General features: G+C 31.4%; 2 protein-coding genes across 4 annotated transcripts; both read left to right on the top strand.

Annotated features, from left to right (window-relative positions):
* Positions 1 to 764: 764 nt before the first annotated feature.
* On the top strand, positions 765 to 8182 carry LOC127243995 (SEC12-like protein 1). 2 transcript variants are annotated; one of them, XR_007837075.1, is made up of 11 exons: positions 765 to 2189; positions 2482 to 2579; positions 3487 to 3622; positions 3730 to 3821; positions 4346 to 4445; positions 4519 to 4591; positions 4690 to 4810; positions 5279 to 5398; positions 6399 to 6469; positions 6551 to 6842; positions 8068 to 8182. XR_007837075.1 is itself a non-coding variant. In XM_051264268.1 (10 exons), the coding sequence occupies exons 1-10, from the start codon at positions 2025 to 2027 to the stop codon at positions 6742 to 6744; spliced, it is 1170 nt and encodes a 389-aa protein (XP_051120225.1). In that variant the 5' UTR covers positions 765 to 2024; the 3' UTR covers positions 6745 to 6908. The 2 variants fall into 2 exon arrangements, 1 of the variants encoding a protein (XP_051120225.1); XM_051264268.1 differs by lacking the exon at positions 8068 to 8182 and having other exon boundaries at positions 6551 to 6908.
* Positions 8170 to 12764, top strand: LOC127243996 (phosphoglucan phosphatase DSP4, amyloplastic). Of its 2 annotated transcripts, none has more exons than XM_051264270.1 (14): positions 8170 to 8312; positions 8417 to 8471; positions 8566 to 8616; positions 9229 to 9328; positions 9491 to 9567; positions 9674 to 9750; positions 9846 to 9926; positions 10115 to 10247; positions 10403 to 10462; positions 10998 to 11054; positions 11377 to 11472; positions 11804 to 11863; positions 11954 to 12061; positions 12365 to 12764. In XM_051264270.1, the coding sequence occupies exons 1-14, from the start codon at positions 8248 to 8250 to the stop codon at positions 12494 to 12496; spliced, it is 1152 nt and encodes a 383-aa protein (XP_051120227.1). In that variant the 5' UTR covers positions 8170 to 8247; the 3' UTR covers positions 12497 to 12764. The 2 variants fall into 2 exon arrangements, with proteins under 2 accessions (XP_051120227.1, XP_051120226.1); XM_051264269.1 differs by having other exon boundaries at positions 8180 to 8318.
* Positions 12765 to 13118: the final 354 nt, after the last annotated feature.

Here is a 13118-nt window from a genome sequence, read left to right as displayed (position 1 = left end):
TTCTTTTCAAGTTTGAATTTGTTCATTGGAATCTGAATTCTTCTATTTTTTCATTTTTGTTTTTAAAGTAGACGTAGTATCTATCTAATAATACTAATTTTTTTTTTAATTTATAATATATTACACAAATATTATTACATATAATACTAAAGTAAGTTTATCTTTTTTTTTTACAATAGTCTTGTTTACCATTTTTTTTTTCATCTTAAAATAATAGTCTTATTTTTATAAATAATCATATCATTGTAAAATTACAGAAAAATATAATATAAATATTTCTTAAATTCCGTGTCAAATATAATTCAGATTATAGTTTTGGGATAGATGGAGTAATATAATCTTAATATTTTTAAAATTTTATGCAGAAAAACAAACGAATAGATAGATATAGAAGGAGAGTATATATTAAGAAAAATAAGAGGTTGAACTATACAAAAATTATAAAAACAAATGGTATTTTGATGTTATTAAATGATACTTTAATGTAATATTCATAATGTTTTTTTGTTCGGGCTATTTATCTCACAGTATCTAAACAAATAAATTAGATAAAAAGTAAAATGGTCACAATTTTCAATATACGGCCATGGTGTAAAATTAATATTACGAAAACATAAAATCATGTTTTTAATATACAATTATATTTTTTTCGTTCAATATTCATTATAAGGTATCCATTATCATTATTTTTAGTTCGGATGACGTAATTTGTATTATATTATAATAATTTTTATTAATATATATATTTATTTAATTATTTACTAATTATAATTTTCTTTTTTTTTTTAAATATGTCCAACAAAAATAACACTTTATAGAGACGGGAGAGACAATTATTTAATGTAGTATATCAGAAATACAAGTACGTTAATATGGCTGTGTATGTTCCCGAAGATGCGACATGTGTAAACTCATAATGTAAATATCAAAGTGTCTGTTTGTTTGTATAATTTTGATTTTTGATTTTACTAATTTAATTTAATTTAATTTAATCTTTTTATCAAAAAGTATCAAATCAAACGTACATTCAGTATATATTTATATTGTATTAATTAATTATTTAAAATCAAAATTTATGGTATATTTTTTTATTAAGAATATTTTAAAATAGTCTATTTTTGTATATTTAGTCCTCCAGTGTTAAAATATCTACGTGACACCCGCCGCTGCAAATCAATATCTAACATATATTATTTTTTTATATAAATCATAAATATATTATAATATATATTATTCCCTCCGTCTCATATACTGTGTCTGCTATACTATATACACGGTATTTTAGGAGGGATGTAATTAGCAGATAATTAAAAATGTATTAGTGAAAATAATTATCCTAAATATAAATAATTATAAATTAAGATTAAGATAACTAATTAGTTTAATTAAAATTAAAAATAAAATTTAAAAATTTAAAATGAAATCAAAGTGTGTAATTATTTAAAAAAAAGAAAAGTGAAACAGTAAGTGAGACGGACAGAAACGACAACTTGGACATATTATTTGGGACGGAGGGAGTATTATATATAATTAAATTTAAAATAAATAACAAACTTAAAAATATATATATATATATATATTAAAATGATAAAATGATGGCCCTCAAATTTTTTATTTTTAGTGTAAACAATTATACTACTTTGATCGATTTTAAAAATTTCATTTACTTTAATAAAAAATTATTTTTACAAATTCTTTTATATAAATATAAAGATATTTTAATATTAAATATAATAACTAAAAAAATAAAATGTTAGCTACCAAGATGAGGAAGTACTATCTTAGAGAATCGTCCAAAATGCAAATAATACTTTTTTTTTTTTATAGGAAATAGAAATAATATTAATTTTATTGGTAATTATTATTATAAAAAACCCTGATAGAAGAATTAATGGCATCAAAAACTGCATATGCTCTAAATACCGCGTCAAGTTCTACAGCCGCGCCTCCAAAATTTTCAACTTCCGTTTAACCACCAAAATTTCTATTCCGATTCCGATTTCACGTGGACTTCGTGAGAAGCTATGGATGCCGCCGATGCTCCTGGACAGGGTACAGTCACGTGCGCCGCCTGGATTCGGCGGCCAGAGAGCGCGCACTTGGTGGTTCTCGCCAAATCGGGGAAGCCGTCTTCTCTCGAAATTTTCGCTTTCGATTCTAAGACCGCCTCGCTCTCTGCTGCTCCCAAGGTCAGGTCAATTTGTTCTTATATTTTTGGTAATCAGTAATTTGTGAATTGATTTTTTCGTTTCCTCGTAGCTAGTCACGTGAATCAGTGACCGTCTGTTAGCTAGGTTGATTTTCGATGGTTTGCTTTGAGTAGTGTTTTGAAGTTAATTTTGTCCCTTTCTTTAACACTTTCGAACTTCGAATCATTTTTTTCTTTGTTTATATATATTTGATGTTTTGACTTGTGAGGTATTTATGGAAGCAGTTGGGAATACCATTGTTGGTTGGTGATTAGCTATGTATTAACTGCAGGCAAGGTATGAATTTGGCAAAGGGACGAATCCGGTGGGAATTGCTGTGCATCCTAGTGGAGACCAATTCGTTTGTTCCATCAACACTGGCGATTTGAAGTTAGTTTTCTTGCTTTAGGGTTATATATGCGCTCATTGTGGCTCACACAATTTACAAATTTCTATTAGGTGAAATATTTTACATATCTGTTGGGAAATATAAGTTTTTGGAGTTTTGGAAAATTTTGGGAATATTAGAAGAAAGTAGGGTTCCGTTAGAAAGTTTCCTAGTTTTGGAAAATTAAGAATAGTAAAAAAATTAAATATTTGATGTAATGTTTTGTGGGAGAAAAAATGTTTCTGAGAAATTTCCCGTAGATGAATAGAGCCAAAAGAGTGTTGTGAGCAAGAGTTTAGGTATTTGATGAGATATTTTATGAGATGAAAAATATATATGTTTGAAAAGGTTGAAATATTAAAAAAGTAGGTATTATATGTGATGTTTTGTGAGATAAAAAAATGGTATTTTATTTTATGTTTTTTGAAAAAAAAATTATTGATGATGTTGATGAATAGTATTAAAAGTTCCAAAAATGTATATCTTAACAGAGCTTTATTAGTCATTAATGGTTGAAGCACCAATCGCCTCGATAAAGAAGTGGTTCAATCCTTGTTGTTAATGTGTGTAAGAGTTTTGTTGTTAAAGGAAATTGAGGGTATCACCAGAAGATGGGAAAATGAGAGCAATATGTAAGATAGGATTTAATCATGTATGTTGGAGACTTTTGAATGCTACAGCATGTAAGGAATAGAAATGCCCTTTTTTCTTAAAAAGGGTAAGAATGATATAGAAAGAGAATCGAAAGTGAGTTATTAGGAGACAGAAATGTCACGCGTGAGGATGAATAAAATATTTTTCGATTGTTTGAGTTGTGCTGAAGTTGAATTTGGCAATACTAACGGAAATTTTTAGCACACTACGAGTTCAGTTGTGAATTTGCCAAAACCTATTGCTTACCACTTGCAGATTGTTCGAGGTATATGGTCAAGAAGACAAGGTTAAGCTCAGTGCTAAAGATGAGATTCTATTGCAGGGTATCGTCGGTCAGAAAAAATGCTTAGCTTTTAGTGTTGACGGGACTAGATTTGCTTCCGGTGGAGTTGTACGCTTTTTATCATTACATCATTTGTTATGAGTTTCTGCTTTTATGATGATTTAGAAATATTGACTTGGCAATATATTATTCAAAATTTTCTTATCAATTTGAAGGATGGATGTCTTAGAATATTTGAGTGGCCGAGTATGCGCAACATTTTAGATGAACCGAGAGCTCACAAGTCAATTCAAGACATGGATTTTAGGTAGAAAAGGATTTGATTACATTAGTCTTTTTTTTACTTCTCTTTAAATCTTATGAATATGTGTAGTTTATTAGGAGTATTATTTACTCTTAAATTAGAATTATATTTTTGTTTGGGGGATAATTTGCAAAATGTCGCCTGTAAAATAAAAATAGTTTAAACTATTGTTTTATGAGAAAATTTTAAATGATCATCTCATGTAAATGCTTAAGTTGATGAGGAATGCCTTGTACGTGGACAATTTTTTTTTACGGAATTTTCCGTCTTTATATCATGTTAAATGACCATCTTACCTAAAAATTAAATTTAGTAGGGAAATGCATCATTAATTATGTATTATAGCCTTACAACAGGAAAAAAAATAGAGATAACCCCCCTAATGTTTGTTGAAAATATCCAAATAATTTACACCATTTGGTGAGTTCTTTTTCACATGGTATTATTGATTGATTTTATTTTACCTTTTCTTGGCATCTTACGATTGATAGTTAAATGACTTGTATCTTTGTATTGCTTTATTGCAGCTTGGACTCTGAATTTTTGGCTTCGACATCCACTGATGGTTCAGCAAGAATATGGAAAACCAGCGATGGCACTCCGGTTACAACCTTGACAAGGAACTCTGTATGTTCTATTTAATCTCAAATTCTCCATGTCTTTTCCACCTGCCTTGTTTCACTTATCCTTCTTCATGTAGGATGAGAAGATTGAATTTTGTCGATTTTCTAAGGACGGGACAAAGCCATTCTTATTTTGTTCTGTTCAACGAGGTAGGTTGTGAGTAATTTCTTGAGAATGCATAAATCCATGAAGTATTCAGTGAGGATTGAACACCCCGCCCTAAATTGTGATCGATCAAATCTACCAGGGAATAAACCGCTGACAGTTGTTTGGGACATAAGCACTTGGAATAAAATCGGGCACAAGAGATTACTGCAAAAGCCAACTTCGATTATGGCTACTAGTTTGGATGGAAAATATCTTGCTCTGTGAGTCCTAGACCTTTTTCTAAATCGCAATTAATCTTGTTTCTGGTTAATGTTTCACTTCTGGAAAAGCAAATAAATTTTGGCTGCGTTTAGACAGAAATTTTAGAAGTTTTGGAGTTTCGAAAAAAAATTTGAAGATAGTAAAAAATTTAGGGATTTGATGTGATGTTTTGTGGAATGAAAAAATATTTGATGTGATATTTTTTTTTTAAAAATTACTGTTGATGAATAGTGCTGGTAGTTCTGAAAGTGTCGATGTAAACAGAGGAATTTCTATCTCTTAATTACGAAGTTACTTGGTTTTTATAGCTTTATTTTCTAGATTATTTCTATCAACACTTTCTGACGCTTATACTTTAATGCGATTGATTGGTAGACAAAAGTTTATTTTATCGGTTGGTGATGTATAGTAATTTCCTTGTTCGACATATTATGTGCAAATTATTTGTTCTTCATTTACAAACACAGGGGAAGCAAGGATGGAGATGTATGCGTGGTTGAAGTGAAGAAGATGGAAGTCCGCCACTTGAGCAAGAGGCTGCACTTAGGCTCCAATATTTCATCGTTGGAATTTTGCCCGAGCGAAAGGTCAGTCGAACTTATCACCACTCTTTTTTTTTTCCTATTTGATTTTGCCACAATTCATGATATAACTATGTCAATTTAGCAACGGTCATGAATTTACGAGAGTTTTCACATCTATCGCCCGTTGCCGATAAAATTTAATAGGAACTAGTTTGATCGATTATTCGATCAAGACATAATTCACTTTATCTATAGAAGTGAGTATGTGAATGGATATATAGGCGGCAATGCTTACAACACAGGATGTAACATCAGATAGGGGACGCTTTAGATTAACTTAATACAAATAAAGTATATGAACTAACAATTGTCTAATATTTGTTTAATGTGATATTTTTAATGTAAAATTAATTTTTAGTAAAATGTAAAAAACAAGTGTTTGATTGGATATTTTTGATGAAAATTTTTGAAAAAATAGTAGAAATCCTCAAAAAGTCTCCCATACAAACACGCATATTGATTAGGGGTGGGCACGGGGCTATTTGCAAATATGCTGGTCTTTTTATATCTGATTCGAACCAAACAAATACTCGAAATCGTGAACTGTATCCGAACCAAAAATAAACTCAATTAACCGAAAATATTTGCAACTAATTCGAACCGAACCGAAATAAAGAAAAAATACATTAAAAAATAATTAAAATTCTAAATAAATAAAAATATTTGTAAATATCCGAACTGAAATCAAATCGAATATAATTATTAATATAAATCTTAAAATATAAGCATATAAGTATAAAATATCAAATATGCAGTATTTGTTTCGAATCGAATTTGCTCTGTTATTCGAAAAATTTGATTCGGTTTTTTTGCCCACCCCTATTATTGATATAGTATATCTACAAGGATGAACTGACACTTAGTGGTTTTATTTGACATAATTGTTGTATTAAAAGTAGGTGTTGTCTGTCTGCCTGCATGTTCTATATATATGTTGATTTGTCTCAATCAGCACCTTAATCATCCCCGAATAAATAACTCTGTTTTCTTCTCGACTCTGCAGGGTAATACTTACGACTTCCAACCAATGGGGTCTAATGGCTACAAAGCTCGCCGTCCCCGCCGACTGGAAAGGTCTTCGACTCAATACCTTCGCCACTCATTTCCATTTTGCGTCGAACCGATTATAAATCTAACGAATTATTTCCTCCGCAGAATGGCAAATATATTTACTCCTGCTGGGGCTGTTCTTGGCGTCCATCGTTGCATTCTACATATTCTTTGAGAATTCGGATTCATTCTGGAACTTTCCGCTTCCCGCACACCACCCGGGAGGCGGCAAGAGCATTTTCGAGAGCGATCGGGTGCCGGCGACGGAGCCGAATGTTTGGGGTCCCGTCGACCTTTGAACTCGGCCGTTGAGGATTGTACAATGTCAAGAGTAGAGCTGTTGATGATTCTGCGAAAACTTGTATGAATTATGAATTTGAGTGTTCTCGTGGATCAGGTTAGTTATAAGTATTAACTTTTGTTTTTGCACTATTTATTAATAAAATGAAAAATATTTCATTAATATTTGTTTTACTATTTAATTGTTTTTATTTTAAAATACTTTTGTTTTTTCTTTTTTCTTTTTAATGAATCAGATATTTGTAGTGATTGTTGATATGGGATGAATTCGGACAAATTTTCGAATTTTGCACTATGAATAATAGTGGTCATAAAAAAAATAAAAGTACAGTACATACACATTACTTTAGTAATGTCAAGTTTGAAAGTAAATTTAATTTAACTTTTTTCTATTTTTTTTATTAAAATATACATTACAATGCTTATTAAAATATTAATTTATCTTAGTTCATATCCAAAAGTTAAATAAAATATTTACTAATAAACGAAATGAGTATGTTAGTTTACATTATACTAACATATGATTAGAGCTGTTAAATGAGTCGAGCAAGCTCAAGTATTGATTATTCAAGCTCGATTCGAACTTGTTAACGGTATAGGTTCGGTTGGGCTCATTAAGAGGTCGAGCCAAAATAGTGCATCAAGCTCGGCTAGTTAAACTCAAATTCAAGTTCGCGTTTTTAAATTTTAATAATAAATGTAAATTTTGATAATATATATATATATATTATATAATATATAAATAATATAAATATATTATTACGAGTTTAATTGAGCTACTTGCGAGCCAACTTGAGCTTGATTCGTTTGTAAAAAAAAGTAATTTCGAGCTCAAACTCGACTCGTTTATAGATCTCTATAAACGAGTCGAGTCGAATTTGGCTCACAAACTGTTCGATTTGTTTAAGAAATATATATATGATGATGTATTTGGGATAATATGCCATGTATGATAAGATAATAATATGTGTGCATTTCATGTGGTGCCATATTTTTTAAAAATTTCTATCCAATTTATTATTACTATTCTTATTATTATAATTATTTGATAATTTTCTGTATTTTTTTTTAAAGTCTCATAACATGCTCTTTAAATATATCATAATTTAAAGAAAAAAACTACAATAATTTAGCAATATCACAGCCTAATTTAATAACACTACATTAAAATTTTGAGATATGTTATAATAATAATAATAATAATAATAATAATAATAATAATAATAAATGGACATGAGCAGGATATGCTCAAGGATATTTTAATATATTGAATTATTGAATACCTTCTTTTATTTCCTCAAATAATTACCAACCTGAATAAGGAAATCGACGGCGGAGATTTGGCGATGGAATGAGATTCACGATAACCGTCAAGCAGTCCGGCCCCGAAAAGCTTCACACCTTTTTCTCGTCTTCCTATAAAAGCCCGTCCACGTGACGCTGCTTCTCTCTTCTCTTCGCTTTCCAATTCGCCATTTTTGTTCTCCACTGCAATCTTCGCTATGCTCCATTCACTCACTGTTCCTGAGCTTCGATCAACGATGAATTGCCTCCAGAATTTGCCACGGTTTCGGTTTCTTTCCGCTCTGTTTTTCGGTGGTTTGAACTTTGAGCGTATTGTGTGGTGTCTGTGAATTTTTAGGTTTCGATTTTGTTGATTTGTTTTGGCAGGTACTCAGCTTGGCCTCCGAGGCACCATTCTGGAAAGGCTCCGTGTGCTGTTAATGTATCGTCAAGCTCGAAACATTGCTTTGTTTTGATTAATTTTTGTTGTTGATGTTAATGCTGGTGTCCTTGATCATTTTGCTTTTGTGATTCAGGGTGTGGTAAGAGGTATGGCGTTGTCTTCACTACGTGGCATTGGTGCTAAGGTGGGATCTCTTTTCTAGTTGGATTTGCGCCTTCAATGGAACTAATTCATTGGCTTCCATATATCTATACATATGTATGTATGTATGTATTGGTTTCAGATTATTATTGTTGGTGAGATGTATGCCTTCTGTTCAGTAAATTTCAATCTTGTTTGAAATTGTTTCACCTTTGTGCGAAGTAATATTATCTCAATTCCAGTACTTGATCCCTTAAAAAAATTCCTCATTACTTTATCTTTATACTGAATGAAGTTACTGTTAATTTCTCTTCAAAAGTTAAGCTAAGAGGGAGATGCATCATCTTGTGTTTATTTATAATGATTCCACTAAGCTCTCATGTGCACTTGTTATTCTTGTCTTTACAGAATTTTGTAAATGGGTGACGAAAAAGATCTGAGTTTTTACTATGATATCATGTTATGACCACTTAAAATTAAATATTTAAGCTCACAGGGATTGTATCGCTTTATATTATATTTAACTGCCCCTTCAAGAATACATATTTTAGTTTAGGGTTGCTTGTTAATCAAACTTTTGTTTCGGCAAGGAGCCATGGTACTTCAATTGTTGTTGAATCCTCTATGTTGGTTATTATCTTGTGCAAAATTTCAGGCATCTTCTGGTTCAGCACAAAGTACAGAAAATGAGACATCCAATTTGGATGAAAAATCTGAAACTTATAGTCAAGACATGACTGCAGCTATGGGTGCTGGTATGTGCTGTTTTTACCTTCAATCCGTTTCCTTAGGGAATAGAGAAAAAATAAATAAACATGTTTAGCTTTGGGAACTGGCATATATCTGGTGTATCCATATTTGTGATTGTACCCTATTTACGAATTGATTGTATTTACTGTTAATTTGCCTGGTTGCAGTCTTAACCTATAGGCATGAACTTGGAATGAACTACAACTTCATTCTCCCGGATTTGATCGTAGGTTCATGCCTGCAGGTGATGAAATCTCTACATCTTAATGTAGAAAATGTTATATATATATATATACATACATACACATTCACAATTCTCCTAAAGTTGCTTCTATTTGAAAATATAACAGACTCCCGAAGATGTTGACAAGCTTCGCAGCATTGGAGTGAAAACTATATTTTGCTTACAACAAGATTCAGACCTTGAGTATACAAACAAACAAGTTTATATTTATCATGTTTTCTGTTGCTATTATATTTGGGTTCCATGAAAACAATGTTTTTCGTCCTTAAATTCTTCAGGTATTTTGGGGTTGATATAAATGCCATTCGCAAATATGCCAATAGCTGTGGTGACATTCAACACTTGCGTGCCGAAATTAGGTTAGTGACATAATTACATGAATACAAAGTTATGTTTGAGCAGTTGTGTTCCTTGGTAATTCTATTTGTGAAAATTCTCTTGGTGCCGGATATTAATCTTTCAATTAATCCAATCACCAAATCCAAGTTTATAGTCTTTTAGCTTCCGTGCAGTTTCTGGTTCATAATTTAACTGTATTCTTGAACAGGGATTTTGATGCATTTGATCTACGGTTGCGGCTTCCAGCAGTGGTGAGCAAACTCCACAAGGCCATCAATCGGAATGGAGGGGTATCATATATACATTGCACTGCTGGTCTTGGACGAGCTCCTGCAACTGCAGTATGGACCTCCACCTTCAGCTTTTGCTGTTCTTTTAATATATTTACTTCAATACATTTTTTATATTTATTTATCAGGTACTTTGCCATGCAATTTCTCGATTCTTTTGAACCTAACTTCGATGAGAATGATATCGTTACTAGTTATAACTGTAGGTGGCTTACATGTTTTGGGTTCAAGGCTACTCACTCATCGAAGCACATGAGTTGCTCTTGGTAACTCTTTCTCTCCTTTGATATCTGTCTTACTACACATTTCTTTCCGTGGTAACCTATTGATTCTCACTTCTCTAGATTACTTTTTCTGATTTCTTGAGCTGAGTTCAGCTTTATAAGTCACTGCTGACTAACTGGTTCCACTTAAGTATGAAATATTAATTAGGTCCTTGTAAATTGCAATATATTCAGAATAATTCTTATGAAGAAACAACCAAGAAGCTAGTGCAATTTACCTCCCCCCATTTTTTTACTGGATTGTTAAGAGTTTTTACTTAAAAAGGGTTTTTTTTCCCTTCTCACTTCTATTACTTTGATTTCACAGTGTATTTCAAATATTTCATTTCTCATATGGGGTAATTTTCAAATCTCCGTTCCTATTAATTATAAATAGCATGTTTCTTCGCCAATGTGCCCATGGAACCAGTTCTGTTAAAAGAACCATGAATTTGTCTATGATTTCTGAAGCTAACAACAAATTGACTAAACATTTCTAAACTGTTAAGATAATTCTTTTTCTTCGGTATTTTTGCAGAGCAAGAGATCATGCTTCCCAAAATTATATGCTATCAAAAGTGCAACAGCTGATATTGTGAGTCATTCTTCCCTTGTATTGTTCGATCTTGCCAGTTGGATTGCTGTTATCCAGTCTAAGTGTGAAGCTTTATATAACTCAATATACCCTACATCTCAGCACTTCAGCTGCTCTAAGATATTTTAGAAACAAACCATATGGCCTATTTAGTTATGACATTCGTCGCATGTATGAACAATTTTGCTATTATTCTCCAAGCTCAATTCGAGAAGCCTGATTTATTTAGAAGATATGTTATATTTTGGCCAAGTGAGTTAGGTGGATCTACAGATATGGCAATCTTAAATTGATCTGATGAGGTTTTGGTCTCTGCTTAAAGCTTACAGGACTTGAAAAGAAGCGTGTGATGTTCACATGGTATGGTGGTGATTGTACGACAGTGGAAATCTCAGGACTTGACGTCGGCTGGGGTCAGGTAAATAATATTTCTTTTGAGTCTCGAAAGCCTAGAATCCTTAATGTAAATGTTCGAATATGAACAACCCCTCCCTACAAAAAAAAATCAACAGAAAGCTCCTAACACTTAAAAAAAGTAGTATAGCTGTGGCCAATAGGGATGATTTGCGATGCACATTTTCATTTGAAACGAGATGTTTTGTATGCCATGGCATCCAGCTCGATAAGGATATGAATGTGGTGCATACATGTTTAAATCTAGCTGTGCATATTTTCCATGTGTTGTTTCTTGCCTTCTTCTTCCGAACATTGATCTAAATGGAGATCCATGTATCCTGTAACCCGAACAGAGAATACCTTTGACATACGACAATGAACAAGAGTCGTGGATTCTCCATAGAGACTTGCCGGTAAGTATTATTTTTTTTCATTATATTGTTTGATCATCAATGATTATATCACTTGGAGTTAGTTAGCTGATTCAATTGTTCCTCGAACAGGTAGGAGAGTACGAATATAAGTATATAGTTGACGGTGAATGGCTGTGCAGCAAATACGATCTAATCACTAGTCCTAACAAAGATGGCCATGTCAACAACTACCTTAAGGTTACATATCATTGCAATTCCCTTTATTTTTCAGTAAAATTGTTCATAAATTGCATTGATTTCGAAAACATTGCATAAATCTATGTTTTAGGGGATTCTGCATAATATTTTTGAAAATACAATGGAGCCTCACTGAATTTTTTGAAAATTTCTAACAATATTTTTAAAAAACATGAGAGTTTCATGCAATTTTTAAATATACTGGAATGTGGTACTAACAGATATCTTTATGGGAAACTTTGTTAGAATCACATTTCATTGAATCTATAATTCACTGCATATGAGATATCCTTATCAATGCAGGTTTTCGATGACAACCCGAGCAGCAGTAGTGCTGAAATTCGAAACAGATTAACCGGTGATGATCCTCAGCTATCCAACGATGAACGCCGCAAAATCAGACAGTTTCTTGAATCCTATCCGGCCAAGGATTGATTCTTTTTCGACGAGTTTTCGGGTACGTACGCATATATATATATATATATATTTATATATATACACATACATATGCACAAATAATAACGTGATGCTGTATTGGTATAAGACAAAACAAAACAAAACAAAACTGTAGTCTATATATATATATATCAAAGGTATGAATATATGTATCATAAGATATTAATTAACTTAGTATTGTAAAACATGTAACCTCCATGAAACGACTCTTCTCATTTAAACTTATCCATAATTTATTTATAATAAATAGATTCATTAATTTTATTTTTAACAAAATAATAATTAATTTGTTATTATTATTATACTTTATTTTTTACCTATATCATTTTAACACTAAAATGTTATTATTTTTTTAAGTCTATATCCAATTATACACAACATAATTTGAACAAGTGATGTTAAGTTGCTAGACAACCCATAAAATATAAATCAATAATATAAAGTTTGTCTTAATATGATACAAGTACAAAATAACAACATATGATAATAGTTTATATAACAATTATTGTTATTGAGTTCCTAAGAGATGACCGGATGCTGTTACGTAAATTCGTGATCGTGAGGTTATGGGTTTAAATTTTCGATATTTTCAGTTTTGTTT

Source organism: Andrographis paniculata, unplaced genomic scaffold (assembly GCF_009805555.1).
Source record: "Andrographis paniculata isolate CXL003 unplaced genomic scaffold, ASM980555v1 Contig98END, whole genome shotgun sequence".
In the NCBI taxonomy this organism is placed as follows: domain Eukaryota; kingdom Viridiplantae; phylum Streptophyta; class Magnoliopsida; order Lamiales; family Acanthaceae; genus Andrographis; species Andrographis paniculata.
The sequence above is the reverse complement of the archived record's forward strand: the minus strand, read 5'-3'. Positions and strand labels throughout refer to the sequence as shown.